We start from the raw sequence: 23,452 nt of genomic DNA, 5'->3' as shown, positions 1-23,452 counted from the left end.
GCAGGGCACAGAGGCAGGCCTTCAAACTCACAGGTTGTATGGCTCAGGTAAAGTATTTTGTGCTCTGATAGAAAAGACATGTCCCAGTGTCTGAAGAGAGGCTGTGCTTCAGTCAGCTCAGCAGGACTGCCCGGGGTATTGGTTTGTTAACTTATTTAGGACTGATGCTTTCTTTATTCGTTACTGAGAATCTGGACCTCAGCTCAGACACAGAGATAATTTTGGAAAGAAAAAAAAATAAGAGCAAACTCAGTTACATTTTTTTTCTTTTTATTTTATAGGTTAATAATGCTTGTAAGCCAGAGGTGAAAGTGGCTCAGCAGAGCAACACTGGGAAATCTGGCAGACTGGAAGAGAACGGCTGCCCTGCAGGGCAGCTGCCGAGCGTGAAGCATGGAGGAGAGTAAGAACGAGAAGGTGAACCAGGCTCACGTTCTCTTCGACAGATTTGTCCAGGCTTCAACGTGCAAGGGGACTCTCAAGGCTTTCCAGGAGCTCTGTGACTACCTAGAACTAAAGCCCAAGGACTACCGTTCTTTCTATCACAAACTCAAGTCCAAGCTAAATTACTGGAAAGCCAAAGCCTTGTGGGCCAAATTGGATAAAAGGGGCAGCCATAAGGACTATAAGAAGGGGAAAGCATGCGCCAACACAAAGGTAAGGAAAGTGATCCTCTGTAAGAGACCTATTTGTGGGAATCAAAACAGCTGTTACCCAGTTTGTTTCTGGAATACACAAGAAAAATAGCTGAATGTTGAAAGATATTTGTCTAGTACCAGTATAAGCCTGGGGAGGATTCAGAAATGTACTCATTCATGTTATTTACAATACAGCCATTTGTTTTCATTTTATTCTGAATGAAAATTCTGTTTGCATCTACCAAATTCGATTCACCTGAACAGGGAAAGGGGAAGCTAAGTGGAAATCCAGAATATTTGCAGTTTATTCAGGAGAATCAGTCTGCAGATCTCTGTGTTCTATGTTGTGACATCAACGCCATACGTGAGGTTGAGTTATAATTTTATTTTATTTTGTTTTACTTTGAAACACAAGATAATAGCTAGGATATGAAAATTGTTGTTGGGTCTAGATGCCAATATATGTGTTTGGAAATTTCTCACTACTCTCAAACAAAGTGTGCCAAATCGGTAAATATTCAGTTCAGCATTATTTAGAAAGCAATTTCTTGTATTTATGAGAAAAAAAATCAACTCACTAAAATACAAATGCTGTGGAAACTCATATCAGTTCATTTAAAAGGATTGATATGTGTGGTATTTACTGTAAGGAGTTCCTGCTTTCACTCACTGTCTCCAGTTTATTTTACGTGGGTTGTTGCAAGCTGATATGTTGTGTGCTATGTACGCTCTAGTTGAACTCTACAGTATGAGCTTTATTTTTTTATTTGCTCTGTTACTGAAATACATTTGTGCCATTCATCGAAATGTTTATGGAATAAGTTATTTTCTCAATTGATCATATACTTTTACTTTAAAAAATAAAGAAAGATAGTGTGAACTATGATAAAATTAGAACAGGATTCTCCCCTCCTTCATTTAGGACAATAGGTGCTTCTCTTTCCCTTGTACATGAACTTTTCTGCAGAAAGAAGTAATACAAAGAATTAAATACTAGTTCCTATAGAAGAGAACTGAGAGGGAAATATATCCTATTTGGGATATAATGGGTCATTTCAGATATATGGACTCAGGTTTACTTTCAGCTAGATATTAGAAAGTTATATTATTTCCTTGATTGTTTCACTTCCTACTTGCAATTTTCGTATAGATAGTGACATTTGTAAGTAATTGCTACAATAATACCTATAATAATTACCATCAGATCAAGATGCATTGTTCTATGTCTTGTGAAAATAATGCTTTCCTCAAAATGTTTGTAATTGTTACATCCAATTGCAGTTAACAGGTGGAATGCAGATCAACTATGAAAACAATAAGGCAGATAGGTAGTGTTGGTCAATGGGATTCACACTGAACTGGGTCCTATCAAAGGAAGGAATGGGCAGCTCTCTTATGTGTACTTGGCAAGGAGGGAGAGTGAAGGAAAAGAGGAAGAGGAGGGAAGTCTTATTTGCCAGTGTTATTGAGAAGCTGCTGGTGAGATGCTCTTTTGAAATGCAACCAAAAAGGGTGGATAAGTTAAATAAATTCCATGCGTATATGTCTTAACCCATGAACGCGCAGAACTGTTGATTTGAGATTTGAGTCATTTTGAGTATTGAAATCAGCCAGCTGAGAGGAAGGGAAATTTCAGAAATTATTTTTTGTTAGTACATCTTAAAGAATACGTACTTGTTATGATAAATGATTTTTGTATGCCACTAAATACAAACTTCGTTGCTTTTTTATGTAAAGAAATGATATTCAAGTGTATTTTTTCATATTTTTCATATATCTCTCTTAATTACTTGCTTCTGATCCTAACAGCTTCTGCCGTTAAATTTGTAATTCGTAGGAAGTAAACTATTCTAAGTGCTATTCAAAGTGGAGAACCGAATCATTTCTGATTTGATGTTTCCCATCTCAGTTTTATATTCCTAATTTTTAATGTAATTTGCAAACACTAATTTAAAAAAAGAAATACAACACAGAAATTAAGGTGGGCGTGTGGAAATGATAGAATTTAGAACAAAGATCAAAATTTTACCCATATTCTTAAAACTGCTGTCAGTCATTTCTTTAGTAAGCTCAGCTTCTGTACTTGATCATATGAGATCTCATTCTCTAGAGTTTAATTGCTGCTTGTCTATTTAAAATCATGCAGGGGTGAAGTGTCCCAGCCAGAACTGGTACTGGGTGCATCACATGGCCAGTGTCTAGGTTAACTGGAATTCAGGTGGTTGGGGGTATAGTTCATGAAAGCAAGGCTTGGATGTGATGATTTGTCCAAATGTAAGTAGTCATCAAAAATTTATATTAGCTCCTTTATTTATTTAGCTTGAGCAGCTCAAAAGAGAACAGAAAGGTAATTCTCCACTTGAGAACTGGAGAGTTCAGGATTTGTTTGCATTTAATGTTACTTTACTGTGGTGTTGTTATTGGAAACTGAATATAACTTATCTGAAAGATCTTGAGCAAGAATTGATTGTGAGGAGTGAGATTGCAACAGTGCACAGTGCTGTAGCAGTTGCTTGGAGTCATTGTGGAGCAAAGGAAGAAGGGATGACAGTTACTTGGCTATGATTAAGGTTTCATGCTAATCGCTGCCCATGCAAATATCAGAACTTAGGTTTCTACAAGAGATCTGAAACTGGAAGAGTCAGTAAGAGTAAAAAACGGAAGAGTCTTTTCTTTTGTTTTTAATTGTGCTTAAAGCTTGCTGTGTTTTACAACAACACCATTTAATGTTTTTGTAGAGGTAAAAAAAAAAAAGGTGGCAACCTTCGTCGTGAATTGCTTCGCTGTGTATTGTATTTTAGATCCAGAACACGTAAAGCTCTAGATAAATTACCTATTTAAATATGACACACTCAGCTCATTCTCTTACAAGCTTAAAAAATGAAAGACTAAGTGGTGTTTGAGAGTTACACTTAACCACAAAGAAAACAATATTGAATTGGAAGAATGCAGTAGTTCCTAATTGATTATCGCTTTTAACAAATTACAACTTGGACACCTGTTCAGTATGTAAGTCTGGTTTTTAATTGCACTGCTGATACCTTAGTGGTCGGGCTAGCATTTTGTATTTATGCCTTCAAGTTCCCAAAGCTACTAAATAAACTGCAGTTATCCTTCCCTTCCCTTTTCTCTGGACTTGTATCTCTGCCCTCAGATTTATATGCATTGTTATCTTATACAGTAGCCTTGTTTAGCATTTGCATGTTAGTTGTTAACTCTTTACCGTTGCAAACTGTACGCTTTTATTTATCATTCAGGCTTTGTATTTGCATTTTCACATTATTTGAAGAATCTGTAACCCAGCGAACAGCAAGTTTAAAATGTGGGGGAACTATATAAGCTGGCTTATGGGGACTATCAGAAAACAAAGAGCTTTGTTTTGGGATAGGCTGTGTAATCAGAAGGGTAGGTTCTGATGAAGTTTTAGCATACTTAAGAATTTCTTAAAGAGCTTTGTTTTCCAGCTTTAAGTGTACTTAGGGATCTGGAAAGTATTCACGTAGCAGAAACAGTCACCACGTTGGCGAGTCTTTATCCAGTGTGTCTGGTTCATAATCAATAGAAAACCAGTACAAAATTGATATGACAAAATGAACTATGCACTATATTACTGTGAATACACACACACATGCCAGCTTTCTCTGTGGACTTCAGTTTCTGTGGGCAGTTGAGTATCTTGGATTTTTAATCTCGAAATAAAATATCTTGCTGTGTTCCTTTGTTTCTTCAGAAGTACTTCCAGCACTGGATATGCAAGTGTTTCTCAAGTCATTTATTAGCCTCTGAAAGTGTTTGTGAATAGAGTGGAGAAAGATGGGAGAAGATGAAATATCTTTGATTTGAAAAAGGTTAAAGAAAACGTATTTTGATAAAAAAGGTCTAATTACACGAAGTTCACTTTTACATTGTATTTACTTACCTTGGAGGTTCCTTTGTTGCAATAGTAGAAGAGTCAGCATGGGTATAAGTCAGAGCGTCGTCTGTGCTAATCTAAATGATCATGTATGTAAAACCTTTGCATTTATCTGCCTGAACCGTTGCTGTGCTGCTCAGTGTTGATGAGGAATTTCCAGCGTTCCTGAAGATTTTCTGAAAAAGGCTAACTCAGGCTTTGGGAGATGAGAAGAAAAGGCTACTTCACTTTTTCTTAAAAACAGAAAAGATGTGGTTGGAACTGGAGAGAGAAACCTTCAGAAATATTGCTGCTTTCCAGGTGCTTACATAGCTTGGAGAGCATTATGCTATGGTCTTAATCCCTTAAAAGAAGGGTTGAAAATACCCTTTTCCTCTTTGAACCGTACAGTTACTTTGTGGTTGGTTGTTTTGCAGTGTCTGATAATTGGGGCTGGACCCTGTGGCCTTCGTACAGCCATCGACCTGTCATTCCTGGGAGCCAAGGTGGTGGTCATAGAAAAGAGGGATGCCTTTTCCCGCAATAACGTTCTGCATTTGTGGCCATTTACCATACATGACCTGAGGGGTCTTGGCGCCAAGAAGTTTTATGGCAAATTCTGTGCAGGATCCATAGACCATATCAGTAAGTACAGCTGCTGCTTGACATGGCAGCACTTGTTCTTGAAAAGGGTGAGGTGGCTGAGACATGGAGCATCTCATGAAAATGCATCCTGCACCTGTCACTGCTCTTGTATCAGTATGGTATAATACGAAAGAAATAGATTGTGCCATGGCATGATCAAACATGTAATATATATCTTTTAGCGTGCCTATTACCTTTTATATCTTCTGCTTTCTGAGAGCAGAAATTGCCATTTTTCAATTTATTTTTTTCCCCAAAAAAACTTACCAAGCAGGCTAGTGCCATCAGTCTGTGTTCACCTCAGGACGTAAATGGAAATAGAAATTAGCACAATCATAGTAGATAAGATTTAACTTCTTGTTCAATGTGTAAGCTGCTCTTTTTTGAGGGAAAACGACTGGTAGAAACAGAAAGACCTTTATCACTTCAGTCTTGCAACTTTTTCTCTTCTGTTTTCCCTTTACTTTTATTCTTCCAGTGCTTTATATTGTCGTCTTTTGTGTCTCAGCACAGTTGAAATTTAGTTTCTAGGTGGAGTATTTCTTCATTTCAATTTGAAATCTGAAATATGACAATGAGGTTTCCTCCTCAGTATTCTCCCTTCAGGTTTGCACACAGTCACTTTCGTACCTGTTACCTACACTGACTTAAGTGGAAAGAGATGATGAGAAACTTAATATTCCCTCACTAACCCAAGATGCATCACTAACTAAGGTGCATCTCAGTATTACAAGTTGTTCAAATGGCTGGTTACCATCTGTGACAGAAGGACAGTCCTGCTGGTGCTCTCTTTCCTGCCTCTCCTGCAGTGCATATTCTAGTTGTTTCCTTTGTTGCTGATTTTGAGACTGAAACATTAAAAAAGTATTTACCTTCTTTGAGAAGAGCTGCAGTTTCTGCTATATGTGAGTTTCTTATGCCGTGTTATTACCCACCAGTGCTGCCTGGATGAAGTGCTGAGAACACAGTGGGAAGAAGAAAGCAGCAGCTAGCCTTTAAATCAGTTTAGTAATGTCAAATGGGGATGTGTGTACTTGTGTTCTTTCCTTTTTCTGTTATTTTTATTGTCATTTTTTTTTTTTTCAGGTATCCGTCAACTCCAGCTTATCCTTCTGAAGGTTGCCTTGATCTTGGGAATAGAAATCCATGTCAATGTGGAATTTCAAGGGCTTGTTTACCCTCCGGAGGATCAGGAAAATGAAAGCAAGTAGAGTTGAAATGGGTTGTAGAGAAAGGGGAAATTATGGTCAGATACATACACTCTTGCTCCTTAATGTTATGACTCCTCCTTTTCTCGTGTTCCATTAATGGCAGTTATCTTCAACAGACTTTTGCTTGACTTCTTTATAAGCTTTCTTCTTTCTAGTAAAACAAAATCACCTGAAGTACTGAGCAAAAATAATCCAAGACACAGTCGTTCCTAATGTCTCTTAACATATTTAAGCCTATTTATTACAATTAAGAAATACTTTTTTAAAACAACTCCTTTATTTGTGTTTACTGAGGATATTTATACCAGCAAATGGTCTTTGTTATGCTTTTTGCATCTTTGTGAAATCTTTTGTCTGATCACTGTGGGAAGTGGTGGCTTGTTTGTCTTTTGGCATCCTGTTAATTGAATACCTAATAAAGAACCTATAAAGGTTTTAGTGATCCTTGAAGATAATCAGGGAGGGTTTACTGGGGCTCTCTGTCGACCATAGTGCATTCTCTGATATGTATGGAGTGGTTATGAAAGTCAGCAATAGCCCTGTCAGTAATATAACTATCCTGCAGTATATCTTTACTGGCCGTGTAAAAAAGGGTTTATGGATAGCAAAAAGTGTTTTTATACATCTATTCTACTATGCACACTGTTTTACGTTGTCATTAATCTAGAGTTTATTGACAGGAATAGGTTGGCGTGCATTGGTCCATCCAAAAACCCATCCAGTATCAGAGTATGAATTTGAAGTGATCATTGGAGGGGATGGCAGAAGGAACACTTTAGAAGGTAATGATGTGTCCATAATTCACTTTAAAATATAACTAATTCTTAAATTAGTTAGAGTAGACACGAACAAAAGTGGCGTTCAAAATCCCAATCAAAATCAAGAGATTTGACTAGTTGTAAAGGAAACAAAAAGTCCATGTAGAAATCTATGCTTAACAAAGGCACTTGGGTTGTCTTTTTCCTCTTCCTATACACTGGCACAAAAATGAAGTATTTTGACTTGAATAATCTTTCCCACAATTTTTCATTAGTTGCATAGTGTTGCAACTCAATTTTGGGAGTAGGAGCTGAAAGCATTGAGTGTACTACTGTGTAGTAGAGAATTTTCTCTTACTATTTGTTATGCGAGTTGCAGTATTAGGGAAAGAGATAAGAAAGAATGGGGAGCCTTTTTCCTAAACAAGAACATTTGTTTTTCAGATGAAGCAATTTTTGCTTTTTTGGTGGAGTAGTTCGTAATACATCAGGTCCAACCTCCTTTATTTTTGAGGGCACTGCTCTGCGGTGTGCTGAGCCTTCTCTGACGCTGTGCTCTGTTTTTCAGTGTTGCTCCTTTATCTTTCCTGTAGGGTTTCGCCGAAAAGAGTTCCGTGGTAAGCTAGCAATTGCTATCACAGCAAACTTCATCAATCGTAACACCACAGCTGAAGCCAAAGTAGAAGAGATCAGTGGTGTGGCTTTCATATTCAACCAGAAGTTCTTCCAGGATCTACGAGAAGCCACCGGTATGTCAGCAATTGTCAAATTTCCACTTAAGCTATTTGTCCTTATTATTACAACTTTTCTAACTCAGGTATCACAATATTTAGTCAGTAAACAAAAGCCGTGTGCAAGGAAGTCAGGCAATTTCTGTCTCTCTTTGAAATCTAACTTCCCTCATTTTTACAGCTGTTCTGTACGTCCGTACAGAGCAAATGTGTATCATTCAGCTGTGTGTCATTTTTGTTCAGAACTTCTTTCCCTAAGGATTTTCAGGAAATCTGAGCCGTTCGTAAGAGAAGCCTGAATCCTGAGTTTTGTTTCCTGCATTCCACATCTGAATACAAAACTTAGTGTGATGATAAATATGTTTTTCAAAAGAAATGCTCTGTTTCTGGTTTTGTTGAAGATACAGATTTTAAACTCATTGAAAGCGTGGAAGGAGGGTGCCTGACATTCTCTCTTAAGATCTTCTAACCATATAGTTTCAATTCACTTTCTTTCAATAGAGCTAATTTGTTGCTTGTTCCTTCATTATCTTTTGTTCTGTCACAAGGTATTGACTTAGAGAACATCGTCTACTATAAGGATGATACACACTACTTTGTCATGACTGCCAAAAAACAGAGCTTGCTGGATAAAGGCGTAATACGACATGTGGGTATTAACTTTTATATACTAAGATTTTGGAAAATTTTGCTTTTAATACATTGAAGGAACACTCATCTTGCACCGCATAATGTTATTACACAGGTATATTTTAGAACACAAACATTTGTGGTTAATGCCCTTCTGAAGCATTTTCAGCTATTTGAGTATTACAAGAACGTTACACCATCCAAACTTGTCAATGTGGGGGTTTTGTGCATGCTAAGAAAGAGTACACAAAAATAACTTTTGTTGGCTTATTTGGGCTTTCCATTTATAAAGTGAAAAAACAGAGTAAAGAAAGTTTAACTGTGTCTAATTCTGACAGAAGCAAATGTAAAAGTAACTTATCTACGAGTGAATGCAAAAAGATTGAAGTCTTGCTCCTTTGTTTGAGGTGAAAAGCTCAGAAGTTTCTTAGCCTTTTCACACTCAGAAATGCCGGTAGTATTTACAGATTTTTCCTCCAAATTACACACATTGCTAGGAATGTAAGAATGAAAGGGCAGACCTTTATCAGCGGATTTGTATAAAATTTAATGCCAACTTTTATATATATATATATATAAAACCTTGTGGATTTGGCTGTCTCACTTTTACTTGTTTCTCTTTGTCAGGATTATGCTGATACGGAATTATTACTCTCACGGGAGAATGTGGACCAGGAAGCTTTGCTAAACTATGCCAGAGAAGCAGCTGACTTTTCCACTAATCAGCAGCTGCCGTCACTGGACTTCGCCATCAACCACTATGGACAGCCAGATGTGGCAATGTTTGACTTCACGTGCATGTATGCATCAGAGAATGCAGCACTGGTGCGAGAGCAGAATGGCCACCAGTTACTTGTGGCACTGGTTGGGGACAGTCTCTTGGAGGTTTGTCTTTTAAACTTATTGAAGCATAAGTACAAACCATTGCACCCATCACTGAAATATGCACTGCCTATAAGATAGTTATTATGAGGTGTGCTGCTGTTTATTGTATAACAAAGTAAGAGATTTGTATGAAGGGTAGGAGTCCTGGGAAAACAGAATGTCTAGTATGGAAACGATCTTGCTTAAGAAAATATGTGCAGAAATGTCTCTGAAATTATATCTGTTCCATGTGCTTCTTATTGAGGCAATTACACTCTGTATGGGAACCTGCTCTAAGCCTGTTAATAATTAGCATTTGCTAGTTGGTTAAAAAGTACAGCATTGAAAAGTAGCTTTTAAGGCACTCTAGACAATGAGCTGTTGTTGGAAATAAAGGAGAGTTTGGCTATTGGAGTCCTCATGGACAATTCATGATACATCTGGCTTCCTCTAGCCCAGTGGGAGTAGAGCTTTAAGCTAATTACTGAGCTAAAATTTCTCAGCAGATTATTCCCTGACTATATTCTTGATATTAATTTAAAGCTTTCCCTAACTAATGCTTTTCCTTCCTTGTCTCCTTTTTGTAAACTATAATGTTAGCCATTTTGGCCAATGGGAACTGGAATAGCGAGAGGATTTTTAGCTGCAATGGACTCTGCTTGGATGGTACGAAGTTGGTCACTCGGAGCAAGTCCTTTGGAAGTTCTTGCAGAGAGGTAATAGAAAAAAATGCTTACATTTTGAGTTCTAATCTAATCCTCCAATATCTTGTCATTCATTCTAGTCCCTTCTAGTACAAATACATAGGTAAAATATGAGATACAGATTCCTGCTGTTTTAGAGGGTGCTTGTAGCTATAACTGAATTAAAGAAAAGTATCCATAGCAGCTGATAAACTAAAGTATATTAATAGAAGAAAAATAAATGTTGCAGCTGTTCTTGGTCCTAGTTGTACAAAACTGATTAGGTGGAGAGTCTCTTGGTGCTTATTGGTAATATATAGAGGAAGCGAGCCTAACTTACTGTCACAAGCATTGCAATAGTAAGCTAGATGAAGGTGCCTTTAAAAAGAGAAAGAAAAATTTTTGCTCTCCCTTATTATCTTGTAAATATCTTTTACAATTTTCTCTCAAAGAAGCTATGACCTGTTTTTTATTTCAGATAATTGGTCACTTTGTTTCATGTGAGCCAAAGAACGTCTTGTCTTTTTTTCTTTCTTTGGAGTATCATGCTGTTGATGTTTTTATCATCTTTTGGTGAGACTTGTTCTGGTGACATAAGATCATTGCTTAGAATCAGAACTTGAGTCTTTAAAAAATGGAGTAAGTTTAAGCAATGTGTAAGAACCTATTTTAAACAACTGCAACTTCTATCAGGAGTTGTAGTATAATTTTTTAAACTCTATGTTAAATATTTAATATTCTACTTTTTTGAATTTTGAAAAATGGTGAAGTTAATCATGTTGCAGTTGTTGCCAGACATCATTAGACATTTGGAGAGAGCAATAAGAACCCTCCTCAGCCTTCTTTTCTTCATGCTGGCCAAATCCACTTTCCTTAGCCTCTCCCCACAGGCTGAGTACTCCAATCCCCTTGGTAGCCTTCTTTCTTAGTCATTTCAGAGTGTCAGTGTTTTCCTGTAGTGGGGAACCCCTTTAGTTGTGGTCAGTGTATTATTTTCTTCCTTCCTTTTGATTTTTGGAGTTGTATTATATTGCAAATTTAAATACATGTATAAGAATTCTGAGCTATTGAAGTTTTTTCTCTCCAGAATTGATTTAGTGGTATCAATAGCGTTGCATCTTTTCTATTTAAAAAAACCCAACAAACACAAAATAAAAAGATTATTTTTTTTTCCAAGGGAAAGCATTTATAGACTACTGCCTCAGACCACCCCTGAGAATGTGAGTAAAAACTTCAGCCATTATAGCATTGATCCAGCCACTCGGTATCCCAATATCAACGTCAACTTCTTACGGCCACAGCAGGTAACTGGAGAGAAGTGGTGCTTCTGAATGTTTTTATTCTGCACTGTCATTTGTTAGGTGAATCTATGCTAGTATTTTAGGGATAGTGACCTGAGTGTGGCGGTATAACTTGGAAGGAGTGAAATGCAGATATATCAGTCAAGAGTTGACCTCTTTACTAAATTCCTATCTTGTTTAAAGTTTTGAAGTCTTAAAAGTGTGCTTTTAATTCAGTTGTATTTTTGATTTTGCCTGCATTTTCTAGTACCAGTTTATGATTGCAATCTTGTACTCACTGAGCAGCATCAGTCAGCTAGACTGTTCAGTAGTGACAAGTTGTTCCTTGTTCTGGGCTTCTTGGGCTAGAGATTTCTGTTACATAAAAATACTTCTTCTTTTGCCTTGGGATAGCTGCTGCTTGTCCTGCTCTTTTTGTATCCATTGGGTACGCAGTGTGTTGGTCACTTTTAATTTTTTGTATCATTTTAGGTACGCCACTTGTATAATACAGGAGATTTGAAAGATATACACCTGGAAATAGAGAATTTTGTGAACTCCAGGACACCAAAGCTGACTCGGAATGGTAGGCCTGGTTACTGCTCCATTCCTTGTGATACTCAGATGCCACATCAGTGCAGTGCATGTAGAGTAACAGGGCTGTGCTGTATTGTTTAGCCAGCTTCATTTGGTTTAGATAAAGCAATTATTTTGTCAAAAATCTGATTTTTTTTCCTAGTCATTCAAGTTTCAATTAACATGCAAATATACTTTTATTTGCCTAATTTCCCTCCTCTATAATGCTGTTAAAATTTTAGAGCATATTTCCTTATACAAGCATTTTTCTTTATGTCTTTTATCCTTTAACAATATCCATACTTAAAGTGCAGAAGGCTATTCTGAATTCACTCTAATCATAAACCTAAAATTCTAATAAAAATAACAGAAGGTATATCTATTACAGTCTTTCATGGTCATACTTTTCTTTAGTTAATCTCATCTCATAGCTTAATTAAGTGAAACATCACTTTACTTGCATTATTCTGTCCAGATAGTGTTTGGGGACTCCCTCAATAGCGCTTTGCTACTGAGCTTCCTTTCACTGCTCAAAATCTACGTAGTCTTTGGATATGTTCTTTGGCCTGCAACCATATCCCTTTAGGCTGTAATCTTGTCAGATCTTGCAGTAAGGCAAGGTCAAAATAGGTCAGTACTTCTAATGGAAAACTTTCAATAGAAAAGAAAGAGTTGCAAAAGTACTTTTGCAGTTCTTCCATTGGAAATACTGTATCTGGGCTTCAGAGAATATTGTACTACTCTTTAATCTTTAGGTCATATTTAAAACAAGCATTTGTAATTTTTTTTTATAATTACTTGGGCTTTTTTAGGGTGAATTATATGTCAAGTTATAACTTTGGTAAATACTTTTTAGCGACTGAAAAATCCTTTCTTGCATCTAAATTAGATGTGATAGTCTTTAAAAAAATAACAGTAGTTTTGTCCCATGCTTCCCGTTGTAGAAGGAGCTTATCCTTTACGTGAAAGTTTTATTTGTTGATTTCTATTTTTTATGATGTAGCTAGAATTCAGAAAAGAGATTTTGTGAATTTCTACTTAACAGCATGATTTCTTACAGAGTCTGTAGCTCGCTCTAGTAAATTGCTCAGTTGGTGCCAGAGGCAGACAGACGGGTATGCTGGTGTAAATGTGACAGATCTCACGATGTCATGGAAAAGTGGCTTAGCTTTGTGTGCCATTATCCACAGATACCGCCCAGACTTAATGTAAGTAATTTGCTCTTTTGAAGATTTGGGGAGGGCAGAACAGTAGTTTTATTTCAAACCAGTACTACTGAGACTGAGGCAATGCATTTGTGACTAATGAAGAAATGGACTGAAATGAATTCAGTTAAGTTTGATGGAAGCTAATGTACAAGTGATTCACCAGCGGAGTGGAAGGTTGTAATAGCTTAATGAATATGAAGGTAAACATGTTGTCATTTTCCTTTATGGATGATTTGACAGAATGAAAGTTCAAATTGGTACAGACTAGAATGCTTTATTGTCAGAAAAACTCTTCTCTCTGTGGAATTAGTCAGGAATAGTTGATGGGTTGAGTTAAATTTCTAGTGAACAAGTCTCTACACAGGCCTTCATAATCTCCTTTTTGACAGTAACACTTTTTAAAGTTGAGGCTGCCCCTTATAGAAGTAGTGACTCACTGTCTGAACAGGGAGGTTGCACCTGTAAACTTTGTAGTGGGTAAAATAGCTACCCCATTCTAGAATGGGAAAACACTTGCTGGCAGAGGTACCAGTAGGTCCTTAAAAGGGGAAAAAAAAATAGGTTTATTAAAAGAGTAACAATTAAAAAAAGAGAAAGTTTGAGCAAAGTTCATCAACTCTACAATACAAAATAATTTATTGGCAAGTAAATTTGAGAGATTTTAAAAAAACAGCACCTGAATCCTTTCAGAAGACTGTTTTCCACTTGATTCATTGCATACCCTCTTCCTGCCTGTTGCAGAGACTTTGATTCTTTGGATGAACACAATGTGGAGAAGAATAACCAGCTGGCCTTTGACATTGCTGAAAAAGAGTTTGGAATATCTCCCATTATGACTGGAAAGGAAATGGCATCTGTCGGGGAACCAGATAAACTCTCAATGGTGATGTACCTCACGCAGTTCTATGAGATGTTCAAAGACACCATCCCTTCTAGTGGTAAGGAATTTGGTGCAGGTGTATGATCTTTAAAGACAGCTGCATAATGAATATGTGTTATTTTCATGCTTTTTCCACATGAGCGTATAACTTGTTACTCACTAACTATGTAACAAAAAGTTACCTTCTTATTGTTGATATCGTTTTTGCTGCTAACCATGTTAGCAATATCAGGAACAAAACGAGGAATTAATACATTCAAACTAATGTTCTCAAAAGTTTAAAATCACTTCAGCACTACTAGGCAACTTCTCTGCTTTCTTGTTGTTATTAGGGGTTCATCAGTCTTCACTAATGTGAGATGCCTTGTTAGTAATTTTTTAGTAGGTAATTTCAAAATTCTGGCCAAGGTTTATAGCTATTATTTACCACCCATGAATGGTGAGAGTAATTCCAGACCAATGAGAGGCAAGAATGAAAGACAGATTATAACTGAAGAATGTAATTGCCTTACAGAAGCAAAAATTGTCCATCTCTAACTCTTAATAATGCAGTAATTTGTTTGTTTGTTTGTTTGTTATTGATGATCTTATAGTGTCCTAAGATATTCAAGTATATAATTCTGGTGAAAAAAAGATGTGTTTAATAGCCTTTAAAAAATATAGCGAGTTATTGATTAGGTATTATTTCCAAAACTCTGAACTCATTTTATTAATACTGATGATGATGCTCTTCAAATATGAAAGTGAACAAACACAGTACTCTGAATCGTTACAAAACCTAGAGGGAGAATTGATTTTGGCAAAATGAAAAAAGCATTATGTTATGTATTTAATAACAGCACTTCAGAAATAATTTCTTGGCATTCCTTCTCCGATTTCTTCTTACAGATAGCGTGGATCTGAATGCAGAAGAAAAGGCCGCCCTAATTGCCAGTACCAAATCTCCAATCTCTTTTCTCAGTAAATTGGGACAAAGTATATCTCGGAAACGCACTCCAAAGGTAACCATACCACAGGCCTGATAAGTCTTGTATTTGCTAGGCTGCTGTCCAAGTAGGTGGTACTAGAAATGAATATGTCTTTCTGTCTGCCATGTATCTACTGAAAACCAGATGTTCATCAGCTCTTGACAATACATGACCTTTATAATTGCAGAATTACATTGGTAATGTGCATTCTCAGTTTGTGGTATACTTCAGTCTTAAAATCCTAGATTTTTAGAAGAATTTGGGGATATACTTCAATCAGGTAGACTTTCCAATATGAATGCTAGAAATCCCCAAGGAAAATAAAGAGAAAAACAAACAAACAAAATCAAACAGAAGAAGCAACAACAAACCCTTTCCTTAAACAGATGGAGAATGACCTTAGAGAATTAATTAGTTGTGTTGCAAAGCTTAAGTGCACTGATGACATTTACCTCGGGCCAGAAATATATGAGAGTCTTTATCCTTGTTTTCATTCCTCCTCCCTCTATTTTCAGGACAAAAAAGAAAAGGAATTGGACGGTGCAGGAAAGAGGAGGAAAACCAGCCAATCTGAGGATGTAAGTATTACAATGAGGAAGGTGTAAAGGAGAAAAATATATATGGTACATTCTTCGTTCTCATTTCAATCCTTTTATGTTTTATAACCATATAGGCCTTATTTGAGAATTTCTAAATTAAAATTATTCTTCAAAGTTTATTCTTTGTTCTATTTGTAGGGAAAATACTTTATTGATGTTTAGAGAGTATACTAGAAATGAAATCTATAATCTAAGCTGCATTTCCTTCATATTCTATTTTTACTGCAATTTACTTTGATTTGATGAGTGCACCAAGAATAAAACTTCATTTAGTAAAGTCATTCAGGAATCGGAAGTTTCATTCATATTTGAGCTGTAGTCTCAGGTAGTGCAAAATGCATACATATCCAGTATGCTCCACAAAGTAGTCCTTCAAATCAAGTGCTTATAGCCAAACAGGTATAAGTGAGCTAAAATTTAATACTTGGAACTGTCTGTGAAGTTGTGGTGATAACCATTTGCTTTATGTCAGTGGATTTCTGAGGGTGTTTGGTGTTCTTTGGTAGGTAAATGTATCAAGTAAGGTTGGAATAATGAGAAAAGTTTATCAGAGCTTTTGATGACATGCCAAAAAAATTAAAATGCGAGCTTTTAAATGCAGAGTGGCAGGTTTGTTTTCTACAGCGTAGAACCCTAGTACAGCAAAGAGGAAGAGTGGAAAAGGTGATTCGGATGTACTTGTTAAATGTTGATCTCACTGACTGATAGGAGGACATTCCTCGAAGCTACAGAGAAGAAAGACCTACATTGGTGAGTGCCCTGACAGAGAGGAGAATTGATGCTGCCATTGGGAATCAGAACAAAGTCAAGTCCATGGCAACCCAGCTACTGGCCAAGTTTGAGGAGAATGCACCGGTACAATCCTCAACATTACGAAGACAGGTAGGAGATGGTCAATAAATCCTAGTATTTTGTAATCATGACAGAAAATTGTGAGTAATAACATGCATTCCTCAGGACTGGATGCTAGTGGTGCCCTTCTACTGCAAAGGCTCTCCTAGGGAGGAGTGAAGGTTATTCAATAGAGAAAAAATTAAATTTAGGAGTATGAGATAGTGAACTTCATAATGAAAGTCCACTTCCTTGTTACTGCCAGTATGATGTTTTATAATCTCTTTCAAAAATATCTTACAAGTAATTAGGTTTTTTTTTATAACTGCTATTGCTGATGGAAAAGCTGTCCAGGAAAATCCCATTTCTAACCTTTAAGAATTCTAATTTAGTTTCTAAATTGAACATTTTCATTCATGTGTTTATGCTTGTGACTGTGATTAAGTTTTCTATCTGTACATAAGCATAGCAGGTAAATACCTGGGAGGTTCTTCACAATCAGAATGTTTATATCAATTCAAATGAGGCTTTCTGAAGACTGCTGGTTATTCAGTAAAATATCTGAACTACTGCAACTGCAAGGTAGTCATATCTGAAGTTATGTTGAGTCACTCCACGATACTGCTAGCAGTGCAGCGTCAGCAGTATAAGGCTCAGTATGGTTTAAATGCCTGAGTTCTTGCTGTAATGGTTACTTCATCTTAATAGCTTGTGTCAAACTCTGAGCTGCTGTGGCCAGATTGTGAATGGGACCTTATCTAACTACTTTAAGTTGAATTTAGGTATACATATGCTACATTGCATACCACTGTTAGTAGCAACAGCATAATCTCAAAATGGTGACATTTATCCTACTGTTTACCAGAAAAATGTTTCCTTAGCCGCTGCATGCTGTCTTGAATAACCAGGCTGAATTGAAGAAAGAATGAAAACAAAGGGCAGGTCCAAAAAAAAGTGCATTTCCCCCTCCTTTTTTTTTTTTTTTTAAATGTCTTCTCCCTTTTCATATATGACTTGCTAAATGAATTCTCCCCTACCTCTGTTTTTTTCTTAAATGTTTGTCTGTCTGATTGTATCTCCCATTTCTTTGGCTTTCTTGAAATTTTTGTTGCTGTTGTATCATTCCCCCTTGCTCCCAACCCACTCGCCCTGCAACCTGCATGCAGCAACCTGTCCTGCCTTATCAAGAACGCGTTCACAATCAACCATCCAGCAGACGAGAGCAGGGCCGTCTAGCTCCTATACCCCAGTGGAAACAGGTAAAGAAATTGATTATGAATATGATCTGTTGCCTGCACCCAATGCCAGCTCTCACTGTCCTTTTTTTTTAAACCAATCCTTTTCCAGCAAAACCAATCTTCTTAATGTGAGTTTCTTATTTTTAACAGTTTAATTTATAATGAATAAAATCAAAGCCTGCCTGTTACGCTTGTTCTAGCTTTCTAGGGCTTCAGTGGTTGCTTCATAAGAAACTTTGCCTGCAGATGCAGATGTTGTATTGTCTGAGGTATTTCTATATTATTCTTGTGGAAAATAATAGAGAGTATGTAGGCAATTATTGCAGCCAGCAAGATTAAAAGTCTTGTGGAATCTGTAATTATTGAAGCTCATCATTAGTATAAAAAGTAAAATTGGTTATTAGTTTTTCTATTCACGTGAAATCTTACATGTTCTGCAGTTAGAAGAGATTTTTCAGTTATTGTGGTTTCCCTTTCTTTGTGACCCAGCTTTCCTGGCCACTTTATCGTCTTCATTGAGTTGCAAATTCCTGTAGTACTGTAGATTAAGTATATTTTAGACTTTCTGCCACACAGAGTGACAGAATATGGATCAACAGAAGAAAAATCAGTAGGTAGCATTTTATTTTCTCTCTGGTGTGTTTTGACTCATCATTACCTGTGGGTTTTTTTTCAGCAGCACACTTTCAAAAGTAAAGTTTGTGACAATCAGTCTTGTCAGACAAACAGAATACTTATCTTATTGCTTCCTCTTCTTCCATCTTTCCCTGTGAAAATCACACTCTTGTTTCTGAGAGTGCTGAGATATATTTTTCTGGCAGTCATAATTTAGAGAAGCACCTGTTTCCTTCTAGTTGCAGTTTAATCAGTGCGTACTATGGAGTCAAGAGGAAGAAAACGACACTACTTTGGAAGCTGACTTTTCTGCATGTTTATGGATTCATGATATACTTTATGCTTAAGGTATTCAGTGCAAGTAGTGCTTCACGTCATGGCCAGTGCCAAGATTTCTTTCCAGTGCTATCATCTAGAAGATTTTTCCAAAGAAGACTCAAAGCAGGGGAATTGTTGTCATTAGGACTGTCTTAAAAATGTCGACACTGTGTTTTGTTTTCCTGACTTGTTTATTCTTCTACCTTCTCTTCAAAATTTCCTTTATAAGCAAATGAGTATTTTCAAGTGTCTCATCATCCATGAATAAGACAGATTTCAGATTTTAAGAGTGCATCTCCATATAGGGGAGAAATGGTGGAGAGGAACTGTAGACAGCTGTACAATACCAGTGCAGTTGATGAGCACTGCTGGTGGTGCCCTCTACCTTACAATAAAAGGAAAACTGAATTGCATTGGTTGTATTTCTCAGTTCAGATGATTTAAGATTTGTGATTTTGTACTAGGGGAAGATCCCATCCCTGCAGCCTTGAGAGCTGTATTTGAAATACTGTTGAAACTTTATGAAGGTCTTGTAATCTAGTCTTTACTATGAAACACAGAAGTTCTTATTGTCTTCCTTTTGCAAATGATCAAAAAGAACAAACTTTTGTTTTCCATTTTTATGATGATGATTTTCTTCTCAAAAGTAGTTTATTCTTGGTTTTGTTCTTGTTTGGAACTACACAATTTATTGAAAAGGAGAGAAAAAAGTCCTCTGGTCTCCCTCAACATTGATAGCCGTCTCCACGTACACGGCAATGTAGGGCAGATCCTTGAAAAAAACTTTAATTATTGTACTTTCCAAGAACTTTTTTTTATTTAACATGACATTGTCAGCTGTCTTTGGGTACTTTTCCATTCATAATTGCTTCTGAAGTATTTGCTTAATCTTATGAGCTCTACTGTGTCAACAGAAGATGGTTGGTTCTTGGTGCAGATTAGGGTGCAGATTTCATGCTGGATTTTGCAGTGGTTTTCATCTGACAGTGAAATGTAGAAGAGTAAAAGTGGATCTCCAAGGTGCACAGTCTGCAAAATTAGGATCGAAGAAACAGTTCATAATGTCCCTATTCCAGAGGTTTCTTAGGACTTTTGGGGAAATGAAGAACATCACTTGTCTCTATCCAAAAGCCTTTGGAACTATTTATTCTGGACTCATGGGAGATCAGGAGAGGCTAGAAGCCATCCAGTGAAACAAATAGCAAGTTTTGCTAAGTTGGGACAGAAATCCATCCTGCAGGAAGTTGTTGTTGAAGCAGTGCTTCAGCTGACTGCTGAGATTGCTAATTCTAATTGCTTAGGCATGTGGAATCTGATAGCTGTGAGACTGTGTTACTAGAGTACTAGAACAGCCTTCTACGGTAACATTAAGCACTAGTTACACAGATCACCAGCAGTGGAATTGGTGCTGGATGCCTGTACGTCTTGTGGAGATGCTATAATGGAGTGGTATGGCTCCTGACAAACTCTTCAGGAAACATTTGTGTTTGCTGTAAAGAGCTGATTTAGGAAGAGCTGCTCATGAAGGTATGGGAGAGGGTTCTCTTGTTTGGCGCAGGTATCAAGAGTTCAGAAGCAGAATCTTCCTTCAGTGACTCCGCATAATGTATATCACATAGTGGAAGCCTTCTACTGAGGAGTCTTTTGAAGAGGAGCAAAGCTATTTTCAAGGGGACGAAGTAGTGACGAGGGAAACAACTAACTGCCTAATATTCTTGGCCACAGGCGGGGTGACGTTGAGGTCCTAAGGGGTTCTTAGGAGAAGGGCAGTTTCCTATGCTGTGATTGATAGGTTTGGTCCTGCATCTTGGACCACCTTTTTTGGTGGAGGATTTGCATCTGCCTTGGGCTATGGTCTGCCAATGGCTGACAGATGAATTTCCTTAGCTGTACTTGCTTATCAGTTTAAGTCCAAGATCTTGCTTTGCTCTAGAGTTAAAAGAGTTATCAGACCAGCAGTGCAATCAGATCATAATGCAGAGTGTCTCTGGGTGCATTGCAGAGCTAGGATAGGGGTGGCTTGGTACAACAAAATTCTGTTAAAAGTCCTGGCAGAATCTAGTCTGAAGCAGTTTTTACTTTCATCACAAGACTTTCTTGCTATCTCTCTTTCAAAGGCATAACCTTGAAACATAAGAAACCTCTTCAATCTGCTTCTGTGCATTCAGTGTGGCCTGCATTTTCCTCATGAGTTGGACTGCAGTATCTTTGTTGAACTGCACATTGAGAACGTTCATCTGTATTGTCAAAGCTTGCTCATGCTATTAGGAGCACCTCAGCAGCATTTAGTAATGCATTAAGATAACGTTTGTGTACATGCACAGTAGAAATATGTGGAAGTTTTTATATGATCATAATATCCCTTAAAAAGTCTGGATTGTGTTTTATGGTATGGTGGTTAATCTCAAATTAACTCCTTGCTGTGCAAAAACATCTTCCATATTGTGTACTATTGCTTTCCGTTTTCACTGCGTTTGGGCAGTCATGTTTTTTGAGCTTCGCATCTGGGATCACGAAGCCATGTAGTCTATCCAGAAGAATATATGACTGTTTGGATGTGGTATGGGAAATTAGCCTATTAAACTGAATCTTGTCCTGATTTTCCAGACCCTCAGCTTACAGTTTTCAGCAGTTTTCTGCCTATTTCAGAGATGTCCTCACAACAAGAAGAGTGTAATGCACAAGCTGAAATCACTGATGTGTGCAAAGACATCTGATATGTAGCTTGTAAGACAGAAATCACATGCTGTATAATGCGGATCTCTTCTGCCTCTGGAGATCTGATGCTTGTTCTTTCGAGGTGCTTCCCTGAAATACGATAGAAGCACAGCAGTAAAAATGCTTCTCAATAGCTCTGTATAATTATGATTTTTGAAGGCATGTAGTGAATGAAATGACCACAGTCAGTTGGAGCTGAAATCTCAGCAGAAGAGAGCTTACATTACCAATACTGTTTTTCCTAATTAATTTCTCATTTGAATATGTTGATATGTTTTTGTTTCCTCATTCCTATAGCCATCTTTGTATTTGCATGCTCAGGAATGGATCTTACATCCTATATAATGCTATATATTATGATCTGCTGTGGAAAATTACACAACCTTGTGAATATACTGAAATCTGAAATGCAAATTAGGCTGTTGTTAGATGACAGTCTACGAACAGCTGTAGTGGTTAAAAATGTTGCCAGCCTTTCTGCTTGAAATTAGTACCTTCAAGGCTGAGCATATAAATGTTCCTCATCCACTTCAGTGCAAAGTCATGTGGCTTAGTTTAAGCTGTTTGTAGCATCTGTTTGAATTAGAATTTACTTTTTTGCTGAAGGGGAAGAGAACATCCAAAAGACGTTAGTGCCAGCTCAACTGTCAGGACCATAATGTACATCTATATATCTTTAAACAGCATGCTGTTTCTTTAAAGGCTATCTAACAGTGGTTCCAGGTACACAAGCTTTTTTTTTTTTTTTTTTTTCAGTGCAACAATTACCAGATTTGCTCTGGTAAAAAGAATAGGCAGAAGATATGTTAAAAGATTATCCATAACAATGACGTAAAGAATTATGAAGGCATGTTCTTTTGGTGTATAAAAATGGGGACAGATCTGCATTGTGCAGTCTGCAAATTACTAGCTGTCTACATACTGCCTTTAAAGCAGCAGTATTTCTGTTCTAGTAGAATGGCAAAGTGCAGTTTAATTTACCTGAGATGGTTTAATATCTGTAGAAGGCATAGAAGATGGAGAACAGAGCACTGTGACCTGAATTATATTGCTAATGAACTGCAAACAAGACTAATTAAGTCAACACAGTGGATATTTTTAAACTCTGCAGAGCACAGCAATAAGTATTTTTTGTGAAGCAAAAAGTGCAGTCCAATTCCGCTGTTGAGAGTTCCAAGTTGTACATTTGTCTGTGAGTCAGAAATGGTTGGTTTAGATTGGTTATTGCTGTAACTACATGTTTATTGGCTGTCTGCAGAAGATTCTGCCAATCAGACGTGATCACATGAATACAGGAGAAAAATCTACCTCTTTCAGCTTCAGTAAAGTAATGGCTTTAGATCATTAGTAAGAGGTGTGAGCAGAAGATTGCAGTATCTCTCAGCTTACATATTCTGGCCTATCCTCCCAAAGTCAATGAATGGAAATGTTATCTTAGCCTTCCTACCATTATTACGATTTTTTATTTCTTTTTCTTTTTTAAAAAAAGATGAGGAGTAAGGAACGTTCGCGGACCTGCCCCAAAAAAGTGATCATGCTCTCTTCTTCCACTCCACCTTCCTCTCCACCGTATCCCAGGCTGCAGGTGATTCCCTCTGCATGCTCTGTCCCTCTCTCTTCATTACTGCTTGTACAAGTGACTAAATCAATTACCAGATATCCCATTTATAAATACATTTCCAATTTTCCTTTTCTCGTATGTAGATAAGGCTTCATCAAACTCTTATATTAGACACACTGTATAGTGTTATCTCACTATTATCTGACGCACTGGAGATTCTGGGATTTCATGTAGGGTAATTGGTAATCACAGTAGCCTTCTTCAGTTTTGAGTTGAAGCAAAGTAGAAATGAAATTGAAGGGTCAAGTCTACCCCTTAAAGTGTATACATGCGCTTAGAAATTCAATGGGTTGCTTCTGCCTAAGCAAAAACTCCTTTTTTCTACACAGAAGTTAAATCTTTTTGGAGTAGTTCAGAGATGGAAACTGCAAGTTTTCTCCATCTCTGCTTTTTGTTTATACAAGTGTGACTGAGAATTTCCTCTTTTATCCATGAAACTCTTTCAAGTTTACTTTTTGAACTGTTGTTGTGCCCTGCGTATGCCTGATTTGATCCTTCTGTTTCCCCCACACTCAGTCCTTTGTCTCAACAAGACTTTGCATTCTATC

General features: G+C 37.1%; 1 protein-coding gene across 14 annotated transcripts in view; it reads left to right on the top strand.

Moving 5' to 3' along the window:
• The window catches only part of MICAL3 (microtubule associated monooxygenase, calponin and LIM domain containing 3), a 155,753-nt gene that overhangs the window by 50,351 nt on the left and 81,950 nt on the right, over positions 1 to 23,452 (top strand). For 8 of the 14 annotated variants that reach the window (XM_085230508.1, XM_085230494.1, XM_085230477.1 and 5 more), the window contains exons 2-18: positions 282 to 657; positions 4,968 to 5,175; positions 6,262 to 6,378; positions 7,067 to 7,168; positions 7,738 to 7,893; positions 8,424 to 8,524; positions 9,133 to 9,390; positions 9,970 to 10,085; positions 11,230 to 11,356; positions 11,825 to 11,918; positions 12,969 to 13,116; positions 13,858 to 14,054; positions 14,885 to 14,997; positions 15,480 to 15,542; positions 16,272 to 16,445; positions 17,561 to 17,653; positions 22,773 to 22,868. In XM_085230508.1, the coding sequence (XP_085086634.1) occupies positions 394 to 657; positions 4,968 to 5,175; positions 6,262 to 6,378; positions 7,067 to 7,168; positions 7,738 to 7,893; positions 8,424 to 8,524; positions 9,133 to 9,390; positions 9,970 to 10,085; positions 11,230 to 11,356; positions 11,825 to 11,918; positions 12,969 to 13,116; positions 13,858 to 14,054; positions 14,885 to 14,997; positions 15,480 to 15,542; positions 16,272 to 16,445; positions 17,561 to 17,653; positions 22,773 to 22,868 (2,427 nt within the window). In that variant the 5' untranslated portion in view covers positions 282 to 393. The remainder of the gene's footprint in view (positions 1 to 281; positions 658 to 4,967; positions 5,176 to 6,261; positions 6,379 to 7,066; positions 7,169 to 7,737; positions 7,894 to 8,423; positions 8,525 to 9,132; positions 9,391 to 9,969; positions 10,086 to 11,229; positions 11,357 to 11,824; positions 11,919 to 12,968; positions 13,117 to 13,857; positions 14,055 to 14,884; positions 14,998 to 15,479; positions 15,543 to 16,271; positions 16,446 to 17,560; positions 17,654 to 22,772; positions 22,869 to 23,452) is intronic. The other 6 variants (XM_085230515.1, XM_085230499.1, XM_085230485.1 and 3 more) reach the window with 2 other exon arrangements.

The sequence above is a fragment of the Meleagris gallopavo genome, chromosome 1 (assembly GCF_905368555.1).
Source record: "Meleagris gallopavo chromosome 1, MGAL_WU_HG_1.1, whole genome shotgun sequence".
NCBI classification, from domain to species: Eukaryota; Metazoa; Chordata; class Aves; order Galliformes; family Phasianidae; genus Meleagris; species Meleagris gallopavo.
The sequence above is the reverse complement of the archived record's forward strand: the minus strand, read 5'-3'. Positions and strand labels throughout refer to the sequence as shown.